The sequence below is a fragment of the Lasioglossum baleicum genome, chromosome 11 (assembly GCF_051020765.1).
Source record: "Lasioglossum baleicum chromosome 11, iyLasBale1, whole genome shotgun sequence".
NCBI classification, from domain to species: Eukaryota; Metazoa; Arthropoda; class Insecta; order Hymenoptera; family Halictidae; genus Lasioglossum; species Lasioglossum baleicum.
Window position 1 is genome coordinate 11557093 of NC_134939.1, and position 24985 is coordinate 11582077.

The 24985-nt window shown below is 40.3% G+C and overlaps 1 protein-coding gene across 2 annotated transcripts in view; it reads right to left on the reverse strand.

The window, feature by feature from the left end:
* The window catches only part of Fur2 (furin-like protease 2), a 404965-nt gene that overhangs the window by 15109 nt on the left and 364871 nt on the right, over positions 1-24985 (reverse strand). For both annotated transcript variants that reach the window (XM_076433068.1, XM_076433067.1), the window contains exons 3-6: positions 16293-16397; positions 8720-8926; positions 4957-5251; positions 973-1145 (exon numbers count right to left, since the gene is read on the reverse strand). In XM_076433068.1, the coding sequence (XP_076289183.1) occupies positions 973-1145; positions 4957-5251; positions 8720-8926; positions 16293-16397 (780 nt within the window). The remainder of the gene's footprint in view (positions 1-972; positions 1146-4956; positions 5252-8719; positions 8927-16292; positions 16398-24985) is intronic.

Below are 24985 nucleotides of genomic sequence, written 5' to 3' on the forward strand. Positions count from 1 at the left end.
AACCGAAAGTAAAAAACAATTTCCCTTAGCAACTTTAAAGGGAACAGAATGAAGTAATCATTTTTTTATTTAAGTAAAAATATTCATGAGCCAGTGCTGAATAACTTTGTCGCCTCGGGCTGATCATACTAATGGGGTTCCTCTCGTAGCATTCTCTTCGAAAAATTTTATTCAAAAAAGAAAAAAGGGAAGAGGTATCTCGGACGATCTTTTCAAAATTTTCGGTGGCCAGCATCTTAACTATTTCAGATATCTCAACGCGAAAAACAAATTTTATCATTTATTTACAGAGCACACGGGCAGGGAAAGAAAGTTGCAAATGAAGGAAGTCTTCGATCATCTCTTGGCGCGAAGGAAGTTTCCAACAACTTCCATTATCATTTGTTTCGCTCGAGAAAATAAGAGTGCCTCAATGTTTTATAATATCATGCATAAATTGAGATAGTTGAAATATATTATTCCCTGTCCGGTGAGAAGGCGAACATTCATCATTACCGTTTAAGGGAATATTTTATCGGAACATCGCGTATTATTCAAAGAGATCTAGTTCCCTCGAACAATCTTCCGAAAGGATTTAAGAACAATGTATTACAACACTAAAACCAATCGGTTTTGACCTTTCTATCAAACGAATCTGAGCTTTCCTATTTAAATCGCATAAATTGACCAATGTTGCGAAACGAATTATGTTTGAAATGATAAAATTAGCTAATTCGTGGGCTAAGAACGTGGTGTAATTCAAAGTCGGAGTTTTTGTAACTAGTCTGCAGCGACGTCAGCAGTCAAACAAATCCGAGGTTCGCGAATTCGATCGAATAAATCATTCAATGTTCTGGAACGAATTATGACCGTCGTTCTGGATTCGCGTTGCCGTGCACCAGTGTGCCCATAAAAATGGTACATTCTGCCAGAGGTAGATCCATGGATGGGCGGTCGGAAAGAAGCGATTTAGATCAGAGATTCGTAACTTACGCTGGTTACACCGTAAATAAACGCTCTCCTGGCAAGAGGTCCTGGGCCATCGACAGTTTTACCGTCGTCCTCGGGGCCCCACGAAGCGCTGTATATATCGATGTGATCAGGATTCAATCCCAGCGCCCTGGCTTCGACGGCGTCGTTTACCGGGCCATCGAGCATTCGCACGCCTGAGAACACGGAAGGTATGTGCGTCAGACAGCTTTCCTTCTCGTTGCCTGTGTGTCGTCGCTTCCGCGGGAATTCCTGCAGCCTTCGACACACCTCTCTCTCTCTCTCTCTCTCTCTCACCCGCAGAACCGGGAGAGAAAAGGAGAGAGAGAGAGAGAGTGCTAGAGAAAAATAGCACGCATTCAAGCGTCGCGCGGCTCGGAGATTTCTAATTGCAATCCTCCGGGAGTCGTTTTCTTTCTTCTTTTTGCCGAGCTACAGGTATTCGTAGCCGTGTTAAATCGACCGGCCGGATTGTTGACACGCATTTTAATGGAAACGAGCCGGTTAAATTATCGAAATTCGATATATCACGGTGCGCCGGCCGTGGAACAGTTTCCCCGGCGACTTATAACGAGCCGGCGGGATATGATTGACGTTTTAATAATCGTTTCGGGGAAAAAGGAGAAGCGGCCCCGTGGATACGAAACGAAATACCGGGGTCAGGACACGTCGTGACGGCGATTAAGGTAACGACAAGTAATTAAACACCGGGATCGACGGCGAATTTCCGAGGAGGAACGACGCCCACCTGAATCGGGAAACCTGGACGCGCCACGATCAATTTTTAAGCTGGAAACGTCTCCCAGGAGGCATCGATCTTGCGGAATTGACGGTAATTAGTAGACTGACCGTTTTCCCGAAGCTTTTTGCTAGTGACCGACTACGGAATGTTACGAAGCTTTTAAATGGTGGTACTATCGAGAGAGTGGAGAGCTTGAAATGATTTATTATCCATTTTATTGTTTTGTTAATTGTTCCGCGAAATTGCCGCTGGTGGGAATTATGCCAGTCGAATTGAACGAGTAATTTTTTGAAAATACTTTGGTCCTGCTGCTCTCGTTTACCAAAATCGATACCGATGGAAACGGTCTGCTAATTTGATTCACCGTTTGCGTAATTTTGTTGCGCGGAATCGCAAATTCGTGTAGAATTTCAGAATCGATTGTAGAAATGGTGAATTAAATTTTTTGAGTGGATCGTAGACTTTTGTAAATTTTTCGAGCGATTGAAATTGTGAATTTACGTGGCTCCGTAGTGTACCGACGAAATTATATTTGTTCATGCGGCGTCATATTGAAGGATGTTTACGGATGTTTATGGAAACAGTTTGCGTTATCTTCGTCGTGAATATTAAATGGGATTGCAACATCCTGAGGCGGTTTTAAACGGCGACCAATGCGCATGCACACATACAGGGTAAAGTATGACGGTTTGTAATGAGCTGCAATTAATGTGATTGAACCGGTGCATAATGATAATATTAATAGGCCTGAATAAATGTACCGCCGCGACGCATCAACGCGATTAAACCAAGTCGCGGGAAGAATATTCTCTGCTATGGTATTTATGGAATCGGATGTAACGCATCGTCAATGTTTCCGAATCATCGGAGTGTTCTTTGATGACGCCGTAACCCGGAAAATCGAACACGCTACGCAAGGATATGTTTACGTATCGTCGGTAAGGAGACTATCATTTTCCCGTTTGTCAGAGATCCACTCATAATTTCAGGATTTTTTTTATCGAAAATAAATGACACACATGCATGAAATTTTACTGACCTGTTTGTACATGGTTAAAGTACACTCATGAATTTTGCGATATCGCTATCATGAAAATTATTCACTGGGAAACTCGATAAATAATTCCTTTCAAATAGGTGAACGGCTCAACAAACTTTTAAGCCCTGTTAAACAAAATTCTCACAGCAGACAAGTAGATTATGGCCGGTATATGGTCAGACAAATAGATTAGGAATAGTTTATGACCGGATTAGTGGAACGGATGCGGTTTCTAGTCAGACAAATGGTCTACTGTCCACAAGGTGATTATTGTTAATGAAACAAGTGAAACGAGGTTGGTCTATAATCAGACAAGTGGAATTAGTCGATCATTAGTCGGAAGAATGGCATGTGGTTTGTCCATATCCAGACAAATGAAGTAGGAACAGTCTGTGACCGAACCAGTAGAATAAGAATGATCCAATGGTGAGACAAGTAGAGTAGAAGAATGGTCTTTGATCAGAAAAGTAGACCGTGTGCGGTCTATGATCGGACAAGTGGAAGAACGACAATCTGTGGCCAGACAAGTGGAATAAACACGATTTACAGTCAGGGAAGTGCAATAACATGGTGATCGTTAGTCATACACAAAGAATGGGGTTGGTCCGTGGCCAGACGAGTGGAATAGCTTCGGCGTATGGTCATAAAAATAGAATCTATTTATTTTTTAAACTTCACCATTGTTAGTGTACCTTGCAAGTCAAAGCATGGTCTGGCAAGTGAAACGATCAGGTGCTAGTTGATCAGACAAGTAGATTACTGCTTTCATTAGAAAGAAATGGTCCACAATTTCTGTTCGGACAACTGGGATATGCGTAAAGTATTCCTCAACAAGTGGAATGAAGGCTTATTGGTCAGACATGGAAGAATAAGTACAATTTATGATGATACGGGTAGAATAGGCCTGGTCTATAATCAGTAGATTGCGGATCATTATGCATTTATAGCAAAATTGATTAGATAAAATTCTAAATTATTGGAAAATTTTTTAAATTGATGATGTCAATACGATTTCTCCTCTCTCTATTAAAATCATTAAGGGAACAAATAATGCAATTTGATTTCTATTTTTTGCAATCGATGCAGACTATTTTTATTTTGCATAAAGATCCGCAGTCTAATAATCAGACAAGTGGAAGAATGACAATCTGTGGCCAGACAAGTGGAATGAACACGATTTACAGTCAGGAAAGTGCAATAACATGGTGATCGTTAGTCATACACAAAGAATGGGGTTGGTCCGTGGCCAGACGAGTCGAATAGCTTCGGCGTATGGCCATAAAAATAGAATCTATTTATTTTTTACCTTTCACCATTGTTAGTGTATTTTGCAAGTCAACGCATGGTCTGGCAAGTGAAACGAGCAGGTGCTAGTTGATCAGACAAGTAGATTTACTGCTTTCATTAGAAAGAAATGGTCCACAATTTCTGTTCGGACAACTCGAATAGGCTTAAAGTGTTCCTCAACAAGTGGAATGAAGGCTTATTGGTCAGACAAGGAAGAATAACTATAATTGAATGGGTGTCTGGAAGAAGGGTCTTTTTTATTATTTTATTTTACGTCGCTTCTTCAACTGCTATAGTTATTAAGAAGGGCCTATATCAGATTTCTTTATTTTACAGGAGCGCAATTAGGAACCTATTTTGCTTCAACATATAATAAAACAAACCGTTAAAAAAATCTTCTTCAAAAACCTGGTTTTTATCATTGCAATTCACGTGTGAGTTCAAATATACTCCTATAAAATTTTAAAAACCTGACATAGACCCTTCTTCCAGACACCCAGTGAAGTTATGATGACACTGGTAGAATGGGCTCAATTTGTGATGAGAAAATTTGAAAGGAGGGTGGCCTGTTCCTAACCAACAGGGATAAAGGGTCAAAGTGAGAAAAGGTCTCGATCCAGGAATTAGTAAAACGGCACACGTAGGGATACGGTAACTCATATCGTCGGATAACGAAAAGTCGCGGCTAATAAAGAGCACCGTGTATCTGACTAACGTGTAATTTGTTGGAGTCGCGTTCTCATTTCACCGAGTAGAGGAGTATGTACGAAAGAGAGAGAGAGAGAGAGTACACGGTTGCGCGATGCCGGGTACCATTATTTATGAGGTATCCCGAAGTCACCGTCTCCTCGTTTGTTCCGTGGCGTGGCGTCGACTACTATGTAGGTTCCTGGTCGGTCGAAAAATCGCAATTTCTTACCGCCGATGCTGGCGTTGTACGCGACGCCGACACCGCAGTATTGGTTGAAAGCAACTGCGGCGACCTCGCCGGCGCATCGGGTCCCGTGCTTGTTGTCGCCGTTGTCCCTTGGCATCGGGTCGTTGTCGTTGTCGTTGATATCCCAGCTGGCTTGGTGGTCGTAATTCAGTGCCAGATCAGGATGATTCGTTTGTATGCCGTCGTCCAGGATCGACACAACAACACCCTTGCCCGTGTAACCCTTCTGCCATGCCGGGTCAAGATTCATGTCGTAGCCATCCTTCGCGCCGCCGTTCTGCAACACACAATCGCAGAGCTCAACAACCGTGACCCACAATCCTCTCCCTAACCGTTACCGCTTCCCACAATATCTCCATACCCGCATTTCTATCTCGAAGAGATCGTAACAGACAATTTTTATATTGCATAAAAATTCGCAGTCCAGTTATCAACTTTTCATTTAGTTTAATCCAAATAAAATGAAGTTGTCCTTGCTTTTTCATGAACTTTCTACTTCAAGGTCATAGTGTATCACGTCATTGAACTCGTCCTGATATCAGCTACAACATTATGAAGTTTAAACTTTGTTGTGCAATAAATTCCCGCGTTTTTCGTATTTTATTTTTTCCCGCAATTTTGTTTTTTGTTAAGTAAAGTATATAATATGCATTCACGAATGAATTAATTTTAATCAATTTTCAGGCTTTTCCAATGGAAGTTCCAGGAGGCAGAAAAATTCATTTTCGACATCTGCTCGACATCTCGCTCAAGTGTGTGGTACTCAAGCTCCAAGTTTTTGAGTAAAGCCCATGGAGTGAAGATGGTTAGCGATGGTCTATCACTTACCATCGCTAACCATCTTCACTATTAAAATGAATTAATTCGAAAAATTGAAGCAGATAGGTTTGTAGAGCAAGAAAAAGACTTGCGAATGCATATACATATATACTTTACCTAACAAAACACAAAATTGTGGGAAAAAAATAAAATACAAAAAACGCGAGAATTTATTACACAACCCAATATATGGTCCCATTTAAAAATCATCGAAAAATCATTGAAAACATCAACAATTAGAACATTTTTTATACCGTATTTGCCCCTTCCAACAGTACAACTTTTCTCTCTAATATTTTCTTCTAAAGTACATTGACTAGTAAATGCGTATAATTGAACAATTACCGAGTTGAAAAGTTCAAATCATAATTGTTCTCCAATCATTGGAGAAAGACTAAATAAATTCAAGATTCTATGCAGCTTAGACGCAGGTTTGTACAAAAGAAAAATCCTTGAACAGTGAACGGAAGTTTCAGATACAAAATAGAAATTGTTTAATACCATCGAGGCACGCACAACGGGATTGCAGCACGACTCTACGATGCACTCAAACACAATAGCTGTCCGCAGGTCATTGTAACACGACCCATTGGTACAACTCTTCAGAAATGCCATTGAACCGTGCCCTCCCAAATTATAATGGGTGCCGATTTAGGAAATTGTACGCAGCGCGGAACAAATGGAACTAATTTTGTAATTCTCTCATACCATCGGGAATGAAATATTGTGTTTGCGGTACGCGAAATTAATTAACCCCCTAATTAGTGTGCATAAATATCAGTCAGTTCTTTCAAGTCTTGAAACGTTGTAATAACGATGTAATAATATTAAATGTCTGTGTGTGGGATGAGTATAAACATGTCAGTAAAACAGTGTCAGAAATGTGTGCTCGAAGAAATACAATGGCTATGTTGGGATAACGTGTTCTTCTTATCGCGTAGTCGCAATTTGAATTTATAGAGTAAACATTCGATTATATTTCTCAGCTGGTCTTCGTACATTTGGGAAAACTTCTTTGAATGCAAGAAATGCAGGAAATTGGCTACCAGATAGGTTTTCATTTAATATCTGAAATGAATTACGTTCTCGTTATGTCTATGATAATACGAGATCGTACAACTGTAGAGCATAATTCCGAAGCATAATTTGCAATCAAAGAAGTTTTCCCAAATGTACGAAGACCAGCTAAGAAATATAATCGAATGTTTATTCTATAAATTCAAATTGGGGCTACGCGATAAGAAGAACACGTTATTCCAACACAGCCGTTGTGTTTCTTCGAGAACACATTTTCGGAAAATCGCAATCCTTCATCCTTCTTCTTCCCTCAACATTCTTCGATAATGCACCTGTTTTTAATGAACCGATCTTCATTTCATATATTAAAGATCGGTCATTAAAAGCAGGTGCATTATCGAAGAATGTTTGAATTGAACAAATTGATTTCTTAGAGTACGTATTATAAATAATTAGGACATTGCAAACATCGAGCGAGCGTACTTACAATGAAGAATTGTTATCGTTGTATATGAAGGTCTGATCAAAATGTGCACGTGTCTGAAATCTCCCGAGGAGGTTTCGAGTATTTATGGTCGGTCGGGAGAATTTAATTTCACCGGAGAAAAATCGGCAGGAATTTATTGTACGACCGACTACATTCGGTTAAGAAGAATTTTGTCGGTCCGGTGTCGATACGAGCGCGAGAAATCGAAACGGCAGAGGCCGTCCTTTTTCGTGCTGTTCATAATTCTCTGCACGTCGCCTCGAACGATCGTTTTCGGGTATAGACAACGGGCGATCGCTGCTCTTGTCGTTTCTGGAATTAACGGCGGGAACGGGATATACGGTCCCGGTATTAACAATGAGATGTTTTTCATTCGCAAACAGGATTTCGGCCCGCGGAACAAGCACCGCCCCTTCACGTAATCCCGATCGCTGGTCGAATCGTTATTCTATGATTTAGCCGTTTAATGGGCTGACACTCGATGGACCGAACAATTGCGCGATCAACCGCTAAACGAATATAATTGGCCACTCGTGGACGACGGTGGAACAATAATTTCGAGCCGATTATTTATAATTAGCAACGATTTCGCTGGTTCTTTAGCCCCCGTACCCGAACTTTGCCGATTTTATTTAGTCCAGATTAGACCGTCGATTTTATGTATTCATGATGAATTTCAAGAATTCGATTACGTTATTTGCTACTTTAAATCTCTTGTAAAATTCAATTATAAGGAACAGGAATGAAATTAAATTCCCTTTAAGTGAATTTTTAAATCGGATTACATTGAATTAAATTTAATTTCATCGTGTCGTATACATATTTTACGCTGTTTTTCGTATTCATGTTTGATATAAATGCATGAAAGTTCCTGATGAGATTATAATATTCATCGTTCTAGGAGCCAGCGATTTCATCCTGGGTTTTAATAATTCCATAAAAATCGGTATGAAGCTTGAAGAGAGAACCAAATAGTAAAATTAAAATATTACAAAACTGGTCACAAATTTCGAACGCAATTAAAGCAATTAATTCCAGGCATTTTAGGACAGCACAAAAATTGGCACGAACTAACAATGAGCGTCGTTTGAGACACGAGATAAATCGTCAGAAGTCGGGTCACGAAGGACGTAATAAATTGTCCATTGATTTCGGATTGTCGAAAAAATTCGAGATGATTTCTATGGGATCCGCAGGGTGATGGGGGATATGATCGATTCGATCAGCGGCACATGGACAGGGTCCGGGGGGGTCACGGAGGAAATCCTGCGGAAACAGAATGGCAGGAGCTAGATCCCGAATACGTTATAACAGTTATCGGGTGTCGTTAAGTCCGCCACATCGGTCGAGTCCGGTAGTCCCGTCACGTAGTTCGTTTTGGTTTGGGGGATCGAAGGAAGTAGAATCGAAGGGTCCACTTACCAGGTACCACTGTTCCTTAAAGAGCGGATCCGTGAACAGGTTCTGGAAGGGTATCTCCCTATATTTCTGCCGGTGGAACGTGTCCTGCCTAGCACGAGGGACGAACCCGTCGAAAAACGTCGGATAATCGCGGAATGCGAACGACGACGTGTGCACGAAGTCTCTCTTCTTCCGTGTCTTCTCATGCTGCTGCTGGAACCATCGCACCTGCAAAAACAAGAACAGATTTTTCTGTAGTCTCTACGGATTTCGGGGACAGGATCCTTAAGACAACTATCCTGTTCTTTCTAAGAGACGTAGATCCGTTCTCGACGCTCCAAATTTATTGAAGTGAAACCTTCTTTATTCAATTGCTGGCCAGCGAATGAGTCTGATCCGTCACGCTCCGAGGTGAAACGCTATTCGCTTACCCGAGCGAGAAACAGATAGGTGTGCGTCGCAGAAGTCTTCGCTACGATCATATTGCTCTCTTTAATGTTTGATCAAATGTAGAATGAACTCTTTTTCAGACTGTTACTCCTTTTCGTACGAGTAGACTGCGGATCTTTATGCAAAATAAAAATGTTCCGCATTGATTGTGAGCCGCAGGAATAACATAAAAATTGATTTTATCCCTTGACGACTTTGTTGCGTTAAAAGCAGAATTTTTTAAATCTTTTACTGTTTTATATTTCGCCAAAGCAATTTCGTCATAAATGCATAAAGATCCGCAGTCTACGTACGAGTAATTCATTTTTGGGCCATTTTGTGACAATCGTGGGACAGCGTCGAGCGCGTTGAAGTGATAATCGTAGGAAATTCCGTGGAATCAAACCGTTCGATTTTTTGGCGCGACAAATCAGTAGAAACGGTCGGCGGTAATCCGACCGGTTCGAAAATTCGTCGGCGCGATAACAAGCCAGATTTATCGCGGAAGCAACAGCGTAACGTCATCCACTCGGGCAGAGACCCGGTGGAACGTTTTTACTCCTCGGGCGTTCGTAAATCCTCGAAAGTTTATTCGCGGCTGTCGGAACGCGGCGCATAAAACATAATAGAGTGAAAAGGATCGGCGTTGCACAGAGAGACCGGCGCGCACAACACTGTATGCGTCGCGTAGCGCTCCGGCACCAACGAAATTAATTTTCACGTGCTGTTTATAATGCATCGTCACGTTTTCCACGGCGGGGGGCCCGCGACGCGAAAACCGTTGAAAAATTTCACGCGCTCCGCGGGACACTCGTCGCGTACCGATGCATTTTTTAGCGAGGCGACGATTTATCGGCGAATATTCATCGGGGTTCGGGCTCGATCGTCGGCGTACGCGACTACGATCCTGGATATCGGCGCGATTAGCTGCCATCCGTCACTACGGGGAACCACTTAATTACAGCGTCCAGGAATTAGTCCGATTTTGTTGACGCTGTGACGGACAGCCTAAAGTGATACGATCGAGACTGTTTTTATTTCGCGAGCGATTTTGGCCGGCGCGCGCCGCGACGCACAGTGGTCCCAATTAAACAATTAGCTGTTCATTTTCCGAAACAATCGACTTTCTTCATCGAAATTTTTCATCGTGAAAATGACTAAATTTAAATAAAATATCTAACAGAATGTTGCGAATAAGAAACATTTTGTACGAATATCTTGGACACAGTACCGTAGATAGAAGAATGGTGTAAATGGGCAAAGTTGTGTGTCTTTTTACAAGGAATACCCCTGCGAAGACAGATTCCAAGTATTACCATTTGTTTAACTAATATATTCAATATCGTTTAACACTAGGTTTACGGTTTCTAATATTCTTAATTTGCGATTATTAAGATTGTAAAGATGCTTACCTGAGGAATTATTTACCAAATTTATTTCTTTTGGTATATATTAGGTTGTAAAGAAAGAAATGCAGGATTTTTGTTCCTTTGTTTTAATTGCAATTTTATACCAATAAATATTTACCTTAATTTAATGACTTATATGTAATTTTAAAGCTTGTTTTACGCTCTTTTTAATTATGCTTCTGATATTTCATTTTATTCAAATTTTTATTACACTATTTGGCTTTTATTTCAGGATGTCAAAACACTGGTAACGACAGCAAATAATTTAATAAAAATTTGAATGTAATTAAATATCAAAAGCATAATTAAATAGAGCGTAAAGCAAGCTTTAAAATGACATGTAACTCATTAAATTCAGGTAAATATTTATTCGTATAAAATTGCAATTAAAACAGAGGAACAAAAATCCTGCAGTTCTTTTTTTACAACCTAATATTATTAGAAAAATGGTCAAAAAGTTAGATGGACACATTCTTGTTATGTTTATAAAATAATTTCTAGAGCTCCGTAAACCTCGTGTTAATATTGGGACCAAATGGGTGGTGCCGATTTTTATGCAAAACATAATTCTGTCTAATTCCGAGCATCGTCTCTTCATCTATTTCCTCGTAGCAACAAAGAATAATAAAAGCTGTGTTTCAGAGAGGCTGATTTCGAAAATAAAACAGGAATGATGAACAGAGGTTTCGGAACGGCTGTTTATTTTCTGGAGAGGCATTAAGTGCCCGGGGGTTTATGGTCGGTGAAGGAGGTCTTGTAAACCATGCGGCATCGCAGTGCAAAAACATTTTCGCGGTCGTGGGCGGCCCCGGTCATCGTTTCATTCATATCGCCGGTTGCACCGGCGTTAAAGCCTCCCCGTGAAATTCACGGCTGGTGAATATTGGCCAGGCTCCAAAGTCCCTAGGCTCGTTCGTGTTCCGCGTCGATAAGTGTCACGGTCGTAGCGCCACGTGTGACAATGCTCGCGAAAAAAGCGCTGCACGAAGACCGCAATGAGCTGCGGTCCCTATCGATCATTGGTACCTGCCCTCGAATAACCACTGTTGATTCCTGACTGCGTGTGGTCGAAAACTAGGCTGTTTATCATAGACTGATTTATATAATTTTCATACACGGATTTGTAGAACGGATTTCAGCGAAGATTGCTGCGAATTAAATGTCGAATATTTTTGTAGAACACCTTAGAGATGATACTGCATAGATTGAATAGAATTAACCCTTTAACACTTGAGTCGTGACCAGAGTTGGGCATTAATCGATTAAAATTTTAATCATGTTTGATTTATTAATGTGTACGATTAAAAAAAATCGTCGAAAAATCAATGACTGATTCAATCGATTGATGAAGTTAATCGTCAATCGTTGATTAAAAGAAGAAATAATCGAAAAATCGACGATTGATTCAATCGATTGATGAAGTTAATCGTCAATCGTTGATTAAAAAAAGAAATCATCGAAAAAAAACATAAAAGCACGTAAACAGAGTTTGTATTACATGTATATAGACCGAATGACAATACACCTAAATTCAGTTTACATTTTGTTCGGTATTCATACAGTTTTGATTGCGTATTTCATTTCGAAATTTCAGTAGTTAATTATCCGCGTGACGATTAATAATCGTTAATCGCAATTAACGACTAAAGTAGAAAATCGTTAACCGCAATGAACGACTAAACTAGGAGATTAATTGTTAATTGCGATTAACGATTGAAGTAGAAATTTAGTCGTGAATCGTTGATTAAATTTTTGCCAATTACTAACCAATTACTAAACATTTAAGTATCGTACGAGGTATTACATCAATTTCATATCCATAAAATGAAAAAAATCATGTATTACAAGGGAATTATTCTAGGTCGGAAGAGAGAGAAATAAATTGTTAAATTGAATTGCACCGAGTATTTTATTTCGTGTAGATCTCCGAGCAGAAAGAGTGTATAAGATCGATCGAAGTATGATTGCTACCCATTGAAATTTAATTAATGAGGCGCGCTAGGGCGCTAAATAATTGCAGAGATCGGGATATCGAGTGCAAGGGCGCACACGTATAAGAGAGCGATGAATTGCGCGATACTCGTTCCCCGCGTGCACTCGAGGAGGATTGTTATAACAACTCCGTTGTAAATATACATTACGTCGGCTATAATGGCGCGGCTATTTCTCGAGCAAACCTCTTGACTCCCGTTTCAGCCGTGGCCGAAGTGCTTCATCGACTAGAAAAAGACAGCGGCTGAAAAGATGGGCCAATCACAATATTATCTCTGGAAACGCCGGCCGATATTCTGCCGTGTTTTTGCTCTTAAAGGAAGCTCCCCGTCGACAGGTCGAGATGACCACCGGATGGCCACTTCAGTTTCAATGTCGTGTTCAACGTTTCAAGCCTCCCCCTCCCACTTATATTTTCCCTTCCCCTTCTCTCGATTGGGTTTACGATACTTTTTCCCCCACCAGTCACATTTTAAGATCTTTGACAGAGCACAGTGGATCAAACGGCTTTCCGAGAAGTTCAATCGAACCATAATTGCATCTCCGCGTTCACTGACCAAATGCTTCTTAACAATTTATTCGTTGGTAGCTTATTAATAAATCCCTCGATAACTCTGCGAGAAGGAAGTTCGATATTTCCATTTTAACCGAACTACAAATTAATCTATTAAATCACGTTGTAACATAATGCTACAATTTTCCAATAATTTCCCTGTAATAATAATGACGGTAATTAATCGTCAAATAGTATATTCATGAAAATTACATGCTTATTTATAGTCAAATTTTTGCCGTGGAAAACGATTATCATAAATTTGCTGTTCAACGATTATCTGATGGTTTTATGTTCGGCATGAAATTTTATTTTATTTTATTCAATTAATTTTTCAAAAGACTTAAATAATTCATACTATAAATATCAACGCAGATTATTAACGATCGAAAGGGTAGAATAATATGATGAATGAAAATTCGTGGGACTAGTAGAACAGACACAATATATGGTCAGACAAGTAGTTGAAGTAGTCCATTGAGGCCGGACAAGTACATAGTATAGCGAAATTTCATAGTCTGCGAAGTGGGATCGGACCTGTTTTATGATGAGACGAGACGAATCACTATGAAATTGAATGTACTGAATGAAATGTTCATGTCACGTTCATAAATGTATGGTTGATTTATAATGTAATTACATATTGTAAAGTGATTATAACCAGCAGCAGATATGCGACAGAAAATGACGAAACATATTCGGAGCGGTAATTATTGAAATCCTGGTGGAGGGAATAGCTACGGCTTCTGAATTTGCGGGTGCTTCATTTTCACTTCTTCGCGAGAGGGTGTAACACAAAAGAAAGAATCGATTTATCGCGCGATTCGATACGCTCACGAAGCCTGTACATTCAGCTTACTGTAATTAATGGTACATCCAGCCGAATTTCATTAGATGCTTCAAGCATTATGTGGGTGTTAATTGGGCTCTACAATAATTGATCCCCGCGTATCGATTGTTCCGTGCATGTGCGTCATGATAATTGGAAGGTGTGTACAATGCGAGCCGTCCGAAATTGTTGTATAGCATCCCCGATAATTGACACACTCGATTCCTACGCGTCCACTTAACTTCAAACCAACGCGCGGAATTATACGCGTCGACAAAGAGAATCGTATGCTCACGCACGTATCGAAAAACGACGGAAAAAGGGAAAAAGGAAAGAACATACATACACACACGAAAACGGGAGAGAGAGAGAGCGAGAGAAACGTAGACAGAGAAAGGAAAAAAAACGAGTCATTCCATATGCATGAAAGTGTCATTTGAAATATGCAGCGCTTTTAATTCTTCGTTACGTAAGAATTTAAAATTCGTTCTCATTTCCATTACAATGCCAGCCCGGAATCCTTTGCCCCGGCGATCTAAACGATTCTTTTGTGCAAAACGTTTCGTTTTAGGGCGCTTTAAATCGCAATCAAATTATGAATTAACCTGCGAGTCCAGCCGGTCGCGGGACAAATACAAAAGGCACGGGCGAAGTCCCTCGTACCGGATTGCACTTCACGAGCGGAACACACCGAGATGCTGTTCTTCGATTTTTCTTCAAACTTTCCGTACTCGCGAAACTGATTAATAGACAGTTAAGTATAATAAAAGCAACCAACGAATAAGAAATTGTACAGGGAACACAACAGGTTTATTCCCAGATCGGACAAGCTCGAAGCGACGAATCTCCGAGTGCCCTAACCTAAGGTAAAGTGCCCAAATATGGTATAGTCGCCTATTATGGCACTACCTTATATCTTGTAAAGGAGAAGTCGCAACTCTAGTGAGAAAATCCTCAAACAATAGTTTTCCATGTTTACTCAACAGTGTGCAGTGCAATCGCACGATTCTATAGATTTTAGTATCGATCCTCCGTCAGTTGTGTCTCCAGGTGTTGAATATTTTCGTGGTTAGATTTTCTATTGCATCTTTTTCTAGGAAGATAAGTGATGTCGAAATGTTTGAACATATCTGTAGTTTCAGTTTATTTATATAACTTTTGCCAACTGTTGGTTTGGGCTGAAATTCATTTCTCTTTGTCAGTCCACTTGGAGTTCCCAATATGGCACTACCAAGGGTTCCCTAATATGGGTATAGCTTGGTGCGGGTGCCGAATATGGCACTAGGTGTCATATTAGGGACTCAAGGTGTACCATATTAAGAACCCCTTTCGCTGAAACCTGCAAATGACACACCACAAAAAAAAATATTTTTCCCAAGCTGTATTAATTTTTGAACAAACTTGACCCCAGAATCTTATAGGGAGGTAATGCATCTACAACTGGTAATTTTTTGGACGAAAAAGAGCATTCTAAAATAATCAGTGGTTCATATTTGGGCACTTTACCCTAAGCGGAAATTCTCTCTAATTTGCATGTAGCGGTCTACAAACAATACAAAAAATTTTTCAAAAAATGTTTATTCTATAAAAATTCAAAGTTTCCCTTGATTTTTAAAGATTGATACGTATTGTTGATACAACGACCTACGAACATTGTTATACCCTTCAAAAAAAAAAAAAAAAACATTCGAATAGTGCTAAAATCTTAACCTTTCATCGGGCGCAATGTGCTTGACGGGATAAACACCTAATTAAGTTCATTTATACTACTGCTGTTAGGAAAATAGTGCACTTGGTACCGTCTACACTCGTAGGGCCGCCCTTTTGGCCCTTCCCAAGTGTGGGGGTGACTGATTCGCTTGTGTTTTCCGGATACTAAATGATCGCGCTGTGCCTCTCAGATCGGTTGCGCCCGACGGAAGGTTAATGAGCTGCTAGATCGGCCGTCCGGACCGCAGTGTGACCATTGCGATAGGCTAACAAGACGCGTTATCACGGTTGGAAATAACTTTCAGCGCCGGGGTCGGTAAAAAAAAAGGAAGAGTATCAAGACGATATTTAACGCTCCGGAGTAGCGTGCTACTTGAATTACGCCGGCACACGTACGACATTATGTAACTGCGTGACTGGGTCGTTTGTTTCGGAGGGTTGTGCACGTTCTACGGCAGGAGAGGAAGAGGGAGAGAGACAGAGCAAGCGTGTTATTCGCGAACAGGAGAAAATTAGAATGCCGGGTAAACAATGCGCGTCGTACTAGAACAGACGCCGTGAAATTACGCGGCTTCTCCGCTTCGCACCTGTGCCCCCGGTGGTGCCGTACCACCGTCATAGTTTGACGAGGACACCTTAACCCTGGGACACGTCGAAGATGGAATCACTTACCCGCGGCTCATCCCTCAGCGTTCTGTGATGCGACTCGCTGCTCGACAAAGACCTCTTGTGCAGCCGCTTGTCGGCGAGCAAGAAATATTCCTTCAGCGCTCCAATCTGCAAACAAACAGAGGCACCTGTTAATTTCTTTGTCGCCGGATGGATTACCTGCGAGCTTTCGGCTCACCCCCACCCCCTTCCCTCACCCCCCTACAGGATTTCATTTGTAGTCCCTTGGAAATGATCTTGAAGGATCACCCAACCCGGCGCTCTTCTTAATTAAAAGAACAGTTTCCCCAGAGCTGCCCCGACCCCCTTGTTATGAAATATTCTGCCCGAATCGTTCTACCGGCCGTTTCAAACCTGGATAGAGACGACTGTCGGATTTTGTAGAACAGGGAGGATGCCCCCCAGGCTGCAGCAAAAGGTAATTTCTTCTCGTTTCAATTAATCCGATCATGGCAAGACCGTGGACGTCAAATATTTGCCTTGCTAAACGACCATGCGCGTGATTTGTTATATCTGCCTGACCCAGATCGACCATAAATCCTTTATTTACTTTGGATGGACTAGGTCCTGCTTGTCCGATAAGCGAACGGTTTATTTCATACGTGACCGGTGAACGTTTGCGAAACGGGAGTTTTTACATCGTTATGAAACCATACTTTGGCGGTTGTAATCGTTGGGTGATTGGAGATTAGGCGCGAGATGGTTCAACTTCATTCTTGACTCGTTCGAGCTTTCGAGAACACTGTCTGAGCCGAGATTTATGTACATTACTTGTTCAGGTACATGCATCCATAATTCTCTATTTTGTTATGTTAAGGAGCGCTCTGTACAGTAAATTCTTACAGTGTAATACCTCAAGCGTTAATTGCGAGATACCTTCAGAAAATGATAAAACACAAAATTTAGTACAATATAGCTAGACTGAGGATCTTCATGCAAAATTACTTCATGTACGTAATTACTGGCCTGTAAAATATTCAGCATCAACAACACACTAACATCCTCGGAAAATAATGAAATGTACAATGTATTTGGTTGTTGCATATGAAATGTCCGATTTTTAGCAATGACACGAAACAAATGCAATTTTGTACCTTTCAAGTTTCAAGTTCGCAAGATTGTTATCTTGATTTTGTAGTTGTTCTTACCTTCAACGACTAGTAAGTTAATTACTCACCACATTTTGACCAAGAATCACATGAAAGTATATTTCCAGACATATAAAAAGGAATGCACGACAGTCGTGTTGGTTAACGTTGAAATAAACTTGATTTAAAAATAAAATTATACATCTAAATTAAAATTGAACATAGGATATTACCACTAAACGTACCGAGCTATAAAAGCAACAGGCACGTGGTTCCTTTATAAAAATGACTAGAATTAATTTATTTAGAATTTGCGCGGATCCTATTATAATATGTGCTCTAATAAATATATTTATTGAATCATTTCTTATGAAAGCATCTTTACAATTTCATTAATCGTCGCATTCTAAAATCGGACATTTCATATGCAACAACCGAATAATACTATCTAACACAATCACACAAATATTTTTAATTTACTAACACGCGCGCGCGCGTGAGGAGAGAACACCTCTAAACTTCTATTTTGTTCCACGACAGATTGTGCAGTGATTATATTTAATTACTAGACTGTGAAAATTTCAGAAAAATATAGAATAAAAGGTGATTCAAGTTCCCATTTTATTCTGAACGTACTGAAAGCCCAAGGAAAAGAAATTTGCACTTAATTTTAACTTCTGCAACACATTCGCCAGCACTGTTCCGGTCTCCGCGGTTCTATTTTATGAAACGCGACATACTCTCCTTACAAAATATCAAAAAACTGGAACAAAGAAATCTCATTACCGTCTTGAATGTTGCGCTATGCGTCGCGTCGCGGCTTTAAACAAAAACGCACGTAGAAGTAATACGGTTTTCTTCGCGCGAAATATGAAACGGTAGTCTCCATCATACGACTTCGCCGAGGAGAACGTGCTGAATTTGTCAAGAAAAGTGCAAATTCGCGCGCGAACCTCCATGTGGTAATAACCTCTGTCGGAAATATTAGATCGTCCCATAAGTTCTGCAGTTCTCTGGCGCAACAATGAGAGGATCCTATCGAAAGACAGAAGAACAAAGGGCCTAGCAGACTAACAAGATAGGTGCAGCGGCCCCACCCACAATTTTATTGATATTGTGCGGAAAACAATGGTTTTAGGTTGAAAGATAACCCCCTAAAATTTTAAGTCGCTAACCCTTCGTATAAGGATGATATGAGGGTAAATACCCTTAACTGTATCATTTCTTTTCTCGGTTGTTAATTAAGATATTCGGATAAAAAAAATACGAAAATACTCAAACTTACCTCCTTCATATCATACATTTTTTCACCATTGTGATCAAATTATTAAGGGTAGAAAAAAATCATTTAATTTTTTAGGGGCGGGAATTGCAAGCAACCCTTCGAGTGACCACTTCCAAAAAATTTAAGAACAGTGTTCTGTTGCTTATCTAACGTATAAAAAAGTTTCAAGATGGTCGGATTGGTGGAACATAGTTACATATTGGAAAACAAATAAAATTACGTCATTATAACGGTATAATGTACAATGCAGTGTTTCTCATCAGGATATTAAGTCCCGTCTTGATCAATTATTTCTTTTTAAACGCGACGCATAACATTACATAAGTAGTATATAGTTTTATATGCGGTTATATTATACATATACAGGGTGTCTCAGAACCACCCCTTCCACCCATTTATAATCTAGAAAATAGGTTATATTTTCAAAAATTCAAAGTGTTTCTTTTATAAATCAGATGCGCTGTATCAAATGGTGATATTTTTAACTTCCGGTTTCGGCCGGAAATAGGTTTCAATAAAAATTGTGGGTGGGGCCGCTGGACCAATCTTAGTCTGCTAGGCCCTTTCTGTGAAAATAGCTGCCGAAAGTCGAATAAGAAACGGCAGAACACCGGACGTTGGCAACGAGTTAACGAGTGATGCAATTTGCATCAGCGTCTCTATAAAAATTGCAAAGAAATTGATTCAGTCGGCGAGCAACGATGCTCGCTAGCAGGAAACAATTTCATGGAAAAAATTGGGTCACTGTATTATGAAACAATATTGGTGCAGCCGAATTGCTAATGCGATTTCCGCGAAGGACGGGGCATAACGCGTTCCGCGATGTATTTGCTGTTCGCTCGTCACGCAATACGCGCGTGGTTTCGTTCCTAGATCGTTATTAAAATATTTAGTCATCTGTAATTGGCCTCTTTAGTCGGTCGGCTATTTGCCGCGACGGCAAATGAACCTCAAATATTATTTCCAATTTCATAGCGGAACAAGTTTCCGGTGCTAAGCGGCGCTCGGCTCGCATTACAGCCGGATGGCAATCGGGATCGATGCACGCTGGCGATCAGTATGACGCGGTTGTCGGCTCGTTAGCTGGTATACACCTTGAAGAAGGTCTCCAGTGAGCAGACGCGAAAATTTGCGACGCCTGATGGCTGCCTGATAGTACGTTCAACGCTTCGGGATGTTAGTTAAACTCGTATCTCGAAACTCGCGGTGTTCTACTCGAATACCTGCACATTATGTGCTACATAAGGAGCACCTGAAATCGCGTTTCCAACTGGGGGACAGATCACTTCCATGGGAAAGCCGGCTCCGAAACGCGCGTCGGGAAATTCGGCTCTGATTCCGAGATAATCGATTCTGGCAAAGGGTGCTGCGGAGCTGATGATTTTCGGGGCTTTGTCTCGTCGTAGACTGTGGCTTTCATACATTTAGAACAAACTTGGATAAGTGAAAAAGATACATGTGAAAACATTATCAGATTTGAGAACTTCGTTGTATTATTGCATTTGTGTAAAAAATGGATTGGTCAAATCCAGAAGTGTAAAGGCATGAGAAGACTCTGTGTGTTTCCACAATGAACAGTGCGAACTCATGAATATACTGGAAAATCTTCCATCTAATCATGATGTACCGTGCAGATCTTCAGCAGAAGAAGCGTATAGCTTGTCGGGAAAGCGAAAACGAAGCCGGCAAAACGCGTCGATCGGATTTCCGTGGATTGACTGTGTTCCGGATCGGACCGGTATAGTCAAAGGATACTTTTCCGGTTTGTTGCGCTCCATCGTGGGAATCTTGCTATCAAAAACGATCCGAAAAATGCATCGGAATCGACGAAGACACGTATATTTATCAAGATCGAAACGGGTCCTGCCTCGAAGTTCGTTCCGCGAATCGAAAAGCGTGGCTCGGGAATATCGGGCAAATATTTGCGGGTAGCGTTTACTTCTCCTGGGCATTCGACGGATCGAGCCACTTCTGTTAGGCGATATTTCGCCGGAGAAATTGAAAAAGCTAAGGGCGACTTCCGTTACATCGTAATTTTCCGTATCAATTTAACGCGGACTCCGGGATCGGTTTTCGTGCTCGTAATCGTCGCTGTAAATCCGCAAGCAGAATGGCAAAAGACCAGAAGAGAGGGAAAAAGATAAGAACGAGGGAAGGTGGTGGATTCTCCACGGCGAATTCCAACCACTATCTTCAGATATTTGTAGAGTTTGATAGGGCACGGTTCGCCAACTCCTCGAGCAATGCTGCGATACAACTTCAATGCCGGAAGATTCATTGGCATATTTCCGAGCATTGCAGATTATTTTTGCCTACAATTTCCCGATACGTTTGGCCCCGTTCACGGCGGACCCTGCTTCCGGTTTACCCTCGACGTTCACTGTTCTAATTTTGCCTCTCGGTTAATCGTTATCGATGCTAAATTGTCGCGCGGATTATACCCCGGATCGCGAATCTTGCTTTCCTTGAATTTACGCCAAGCCGGCCTCGCAAAAACGATTTTCCTGTGACGTCTTTGCAGTGCTGGTTCAGTAGCAACGATTTACTGAAAAAATCATTTATCTGTTAACACTATTTCCACCAAAAAGTGTCTTTTGACACGGTCGGGATTTCAAATTACATTGTCCAACAAATTTCAACACATTTTTTATGTTTCCTAATTACTGTTGAGTGGTTCTTATAGAGTTTTTATTCCGAATCTGTCTTTAATTTTTCTTCTAGACGCACAGTTTTTGAGAAACATGACTTCGTAAAAAAAATATATATTTTTCAACTTTAAAGAAATATTGTGACGTTATTATAAAAGATATTGTATTACTCTTTACAGCAAAAGATTCTGTAGACTTTCTCGAATACAGCGATATGCAATATTAATACATTATCATTGTTTAAACTTGTTAAACAATCATATAAACAGATAATGTTATCAGTTAAATATAGATAATTTGAGCAATATATTTATTGAACCCATGTGTTTATTCCGACTAAATCGAGGATATTGTAAAATAAGTACATGCATGGGCCATCTGCGGCATTTATATTTCAAACTATACTTTCTCGTCATTTGGTCAGTCATATTGACCCCAAATTTTGTGCTATTATGAATGGTTTCTGGAAGACGTTCATTGCTTTTTTCCGCTGCTACGAATTATAAATAATATGATGCTGCAAAACGGTGTTGAAGTTCTTAAGGTGTCAAAAGACACCTCATGGTAGAAATAGGTACAAGGTACGAAAAGTCAAAAAATTAATTGTGGAGACATGTAATAAACTTGCAGAATAATTTTACGTTAAAATTTGAAAAGTGTCTTTTGGCACCTCTTGGTAGAAATAGTGTTAAAATAGTCCTTGCACAACAGTTCCACTGAAACTGATTTTCTTAGAAAACTTGTAACAGTACGTGTACTGTCCAAAATAATTTCAATAAAAATGATTTTCTAAATTCCTTTGCGCACCCCATATTTTCCTGGAGGCTCAACGAAGTTGTTTATAGAAAAATATGAATTCTCAGTGAGATACAAGGTCGAAGAGTATCTATTGCTCTTAATGGCCCTTAATGGGGCATTCTAAGCACACTCTGTCTCCCGTCCGTTCACTTTGTTCGTTCTTGGACTTCCGGATCGAACGAGAAGCATATCATATGGAAGAGCACTCTGGCAAGGTATATCCTATCCTCTTTTCAACGGAGGTTTGATAACTCGATATTATTGACCATTTGCGGAAAAGACAACAATGAAAAGGTCTTGTATCAACATCGCCGTTCCCGAGCACAAGTGTCTATCTTATTTGAAATGCGGTTGGTCAAGAGCCATCCCTCTTAAACTTCCAGATTCCCTGGTACCTCCTTTGTGGTCGGCCATCTTTGCCGGGAAAAGAAACATTCGAGGAATTGGAAATACCGTCGTGTCGAGAGCCCGATCGAGCTTCTATAAATAATTGGTCTCGTTGTAAAATTCTGTCGAAACGATCACGTTCTCGTTCGCGGATCATGCTATCCTTGATATCGCCGGTTTCACAATTACGTGGACTGCAGCTTTAATTTGCGTTTCAGCATTTTATGTTAGAACCTGTAAGTTGCATACTGGGTCAAGTATTTGTGCTACATATTTGTTCTATTCTACCTTCTATTTATTTTATCAACTGCAGATCATCCTTCGATTTAATCCTCCATTAGAAAGGATAGGAACAAAACGTTACTTATAATTTATTTACAATATATTCATGCTATCATGAAATTTTTATGCGCCTAATCTGCCGAAAACTGATGGAACACGTGCAGAATAAAATGAATACTGCTTTAATCTAGACTACTTTGTATATTTTAACACCGCCACAGAATAAGTCCGCACAGAATCATTTTTGCAAATATCACACAAAGTAAATAAATTTATGAAATTCTCTACACTAATCCAAAGCAATTAAAATGGACATTCATAATCTGTTCCCGTTAGTCACCCATCGACATCTCAACGACACGCTTCCATCGAAACCACCTTTTAAGCCGCATAAAATATTTAATCGAATCTGCCAATTATCGGCAAGCTTTCACCGGACGAATTATGCAGATCTTCGAGGCAGACGTGCGAAATGTCCATTTTCATAAGAGAGACTCAGAAGTGAGAGAGAGAGAGAGACGTTCGGGTGTTGGCTAGCTCGAAGCAGTAACAGGTTTTTGCTCGCCCAGGATCGATCCGTCCGTGGATTCAGATAAAAACGCGATCGGATACGCTGCAGCGGCAAGTTGTCGGCTTGATTTCCCAATGTGCACACGCGGAAATCCATTTCACCAGCGGCCACAGCTTTGAGAAACGCCGATATTGTTCTTGGGGCTCCTACGGGGCTGATTTAAGACGGTCCGAGGCTATGCGGGATTTTCTCGAATCTCGAATCTCGAAATCCTGTGTTGCGGCTTTTCGGCGGCGAGCCCGCGTCCGCTCTATCAACACGCCTCGCTAACTATAATCTCGAGCGGATATGCAAGCGGACCGGAAGAGGTCTCGACGCGCCTTGCAATTGGAGCGTGGCCTCGAAGATCAGATGGCACTTTATGTATCTTAACAGATCATTTACATTACATTTATACATACAGTACTGACAATCTCAAATCTTTAAATTTAATACTCGAACTATAAACAAAGGTGTCTACTACACTAGCAGATATCTACTTTGCATTCAAGTACAGTGGAACCTCGGTATACGACCTTAATCCGTTCCTGATGTTTGGACTTGTACCGAGTAGGACGTATACCAAACCAACCTTTCCCATAAGAAGTAATGTAAAAATGATTAATCCGTTCTCATGTAGAAAGAAACTCTTATTTATATTATATGTACATTAATGGGGTTGTAAAACAAATTAAACACTGTTTAAATTAATACATAAATAAAAAATGAGATTTCATTATAGATTTTTCAAATTTAAACTCTGCTTAATGCTAAAATACGAAAATCATTTTCTTTCTTCTCTCCGTGTTGTGTCTTCGCGAGCTTAGCGATCATACGCCGACCTCATCAATAATTCCATTACTGATCCTTACTTGTATGATCAATAATACATCTATAATAATACATCAATAATACAATTGATGATTAATAATACGTCAACTCCGAATATAATTGGTTATTAATAATACATCAACTCCGAATGTAATTGATTATTAATTTAACACTAGAACTACCGAGCACTAAACGCAATTGTGGCATACATTGCCTTATATTAATGACAAAATTGCATTTATTTAGATTTCGTTTGAGTTTTGTTTAAGTATGTGCTTCAGTAAAGTAGTTCACTGAAAACATTTCTCAGAAAAACATATTAACCAGTCATTTTGACCCATTCGGTAGTTCTAGTGTTGATTTTTCGTCCGAGATAATTATTTAAAAATGACGCAAAATTCACACAAGAAATTGATGTCGTATACCGAGCAAAATTTGCCACCTCCGAACAATAGTTCCACTGTAGTTATTTTCTTGACTAAAAATTGATTTACGTCGGATTCGAAGATATGTATAATATATGCGTAACAAAAATTGGTTGATGCTATTTATACTGAGATGGTTATAGCGATGTTTTATAAATTCCACTCCATCCCATCTTGACGATTCTCTATTCATGAAAGAATCGCTCGAATAAAATACCTTCGACAAGCTACACGAGCGTGGAACACGAAACAAAAGTTTCGCGAAGAAAAAAAAACGCAAGTGCCCGAATGAAATTCTTCGGGGAAGGGGGGGGGGGGTGCATCGAGAGTATCTGGATGGAGCCACGGATAATTTATCACGTAGCGCTGGTGTACCGGTGAAACGCGTCTTCCAGTGATTGT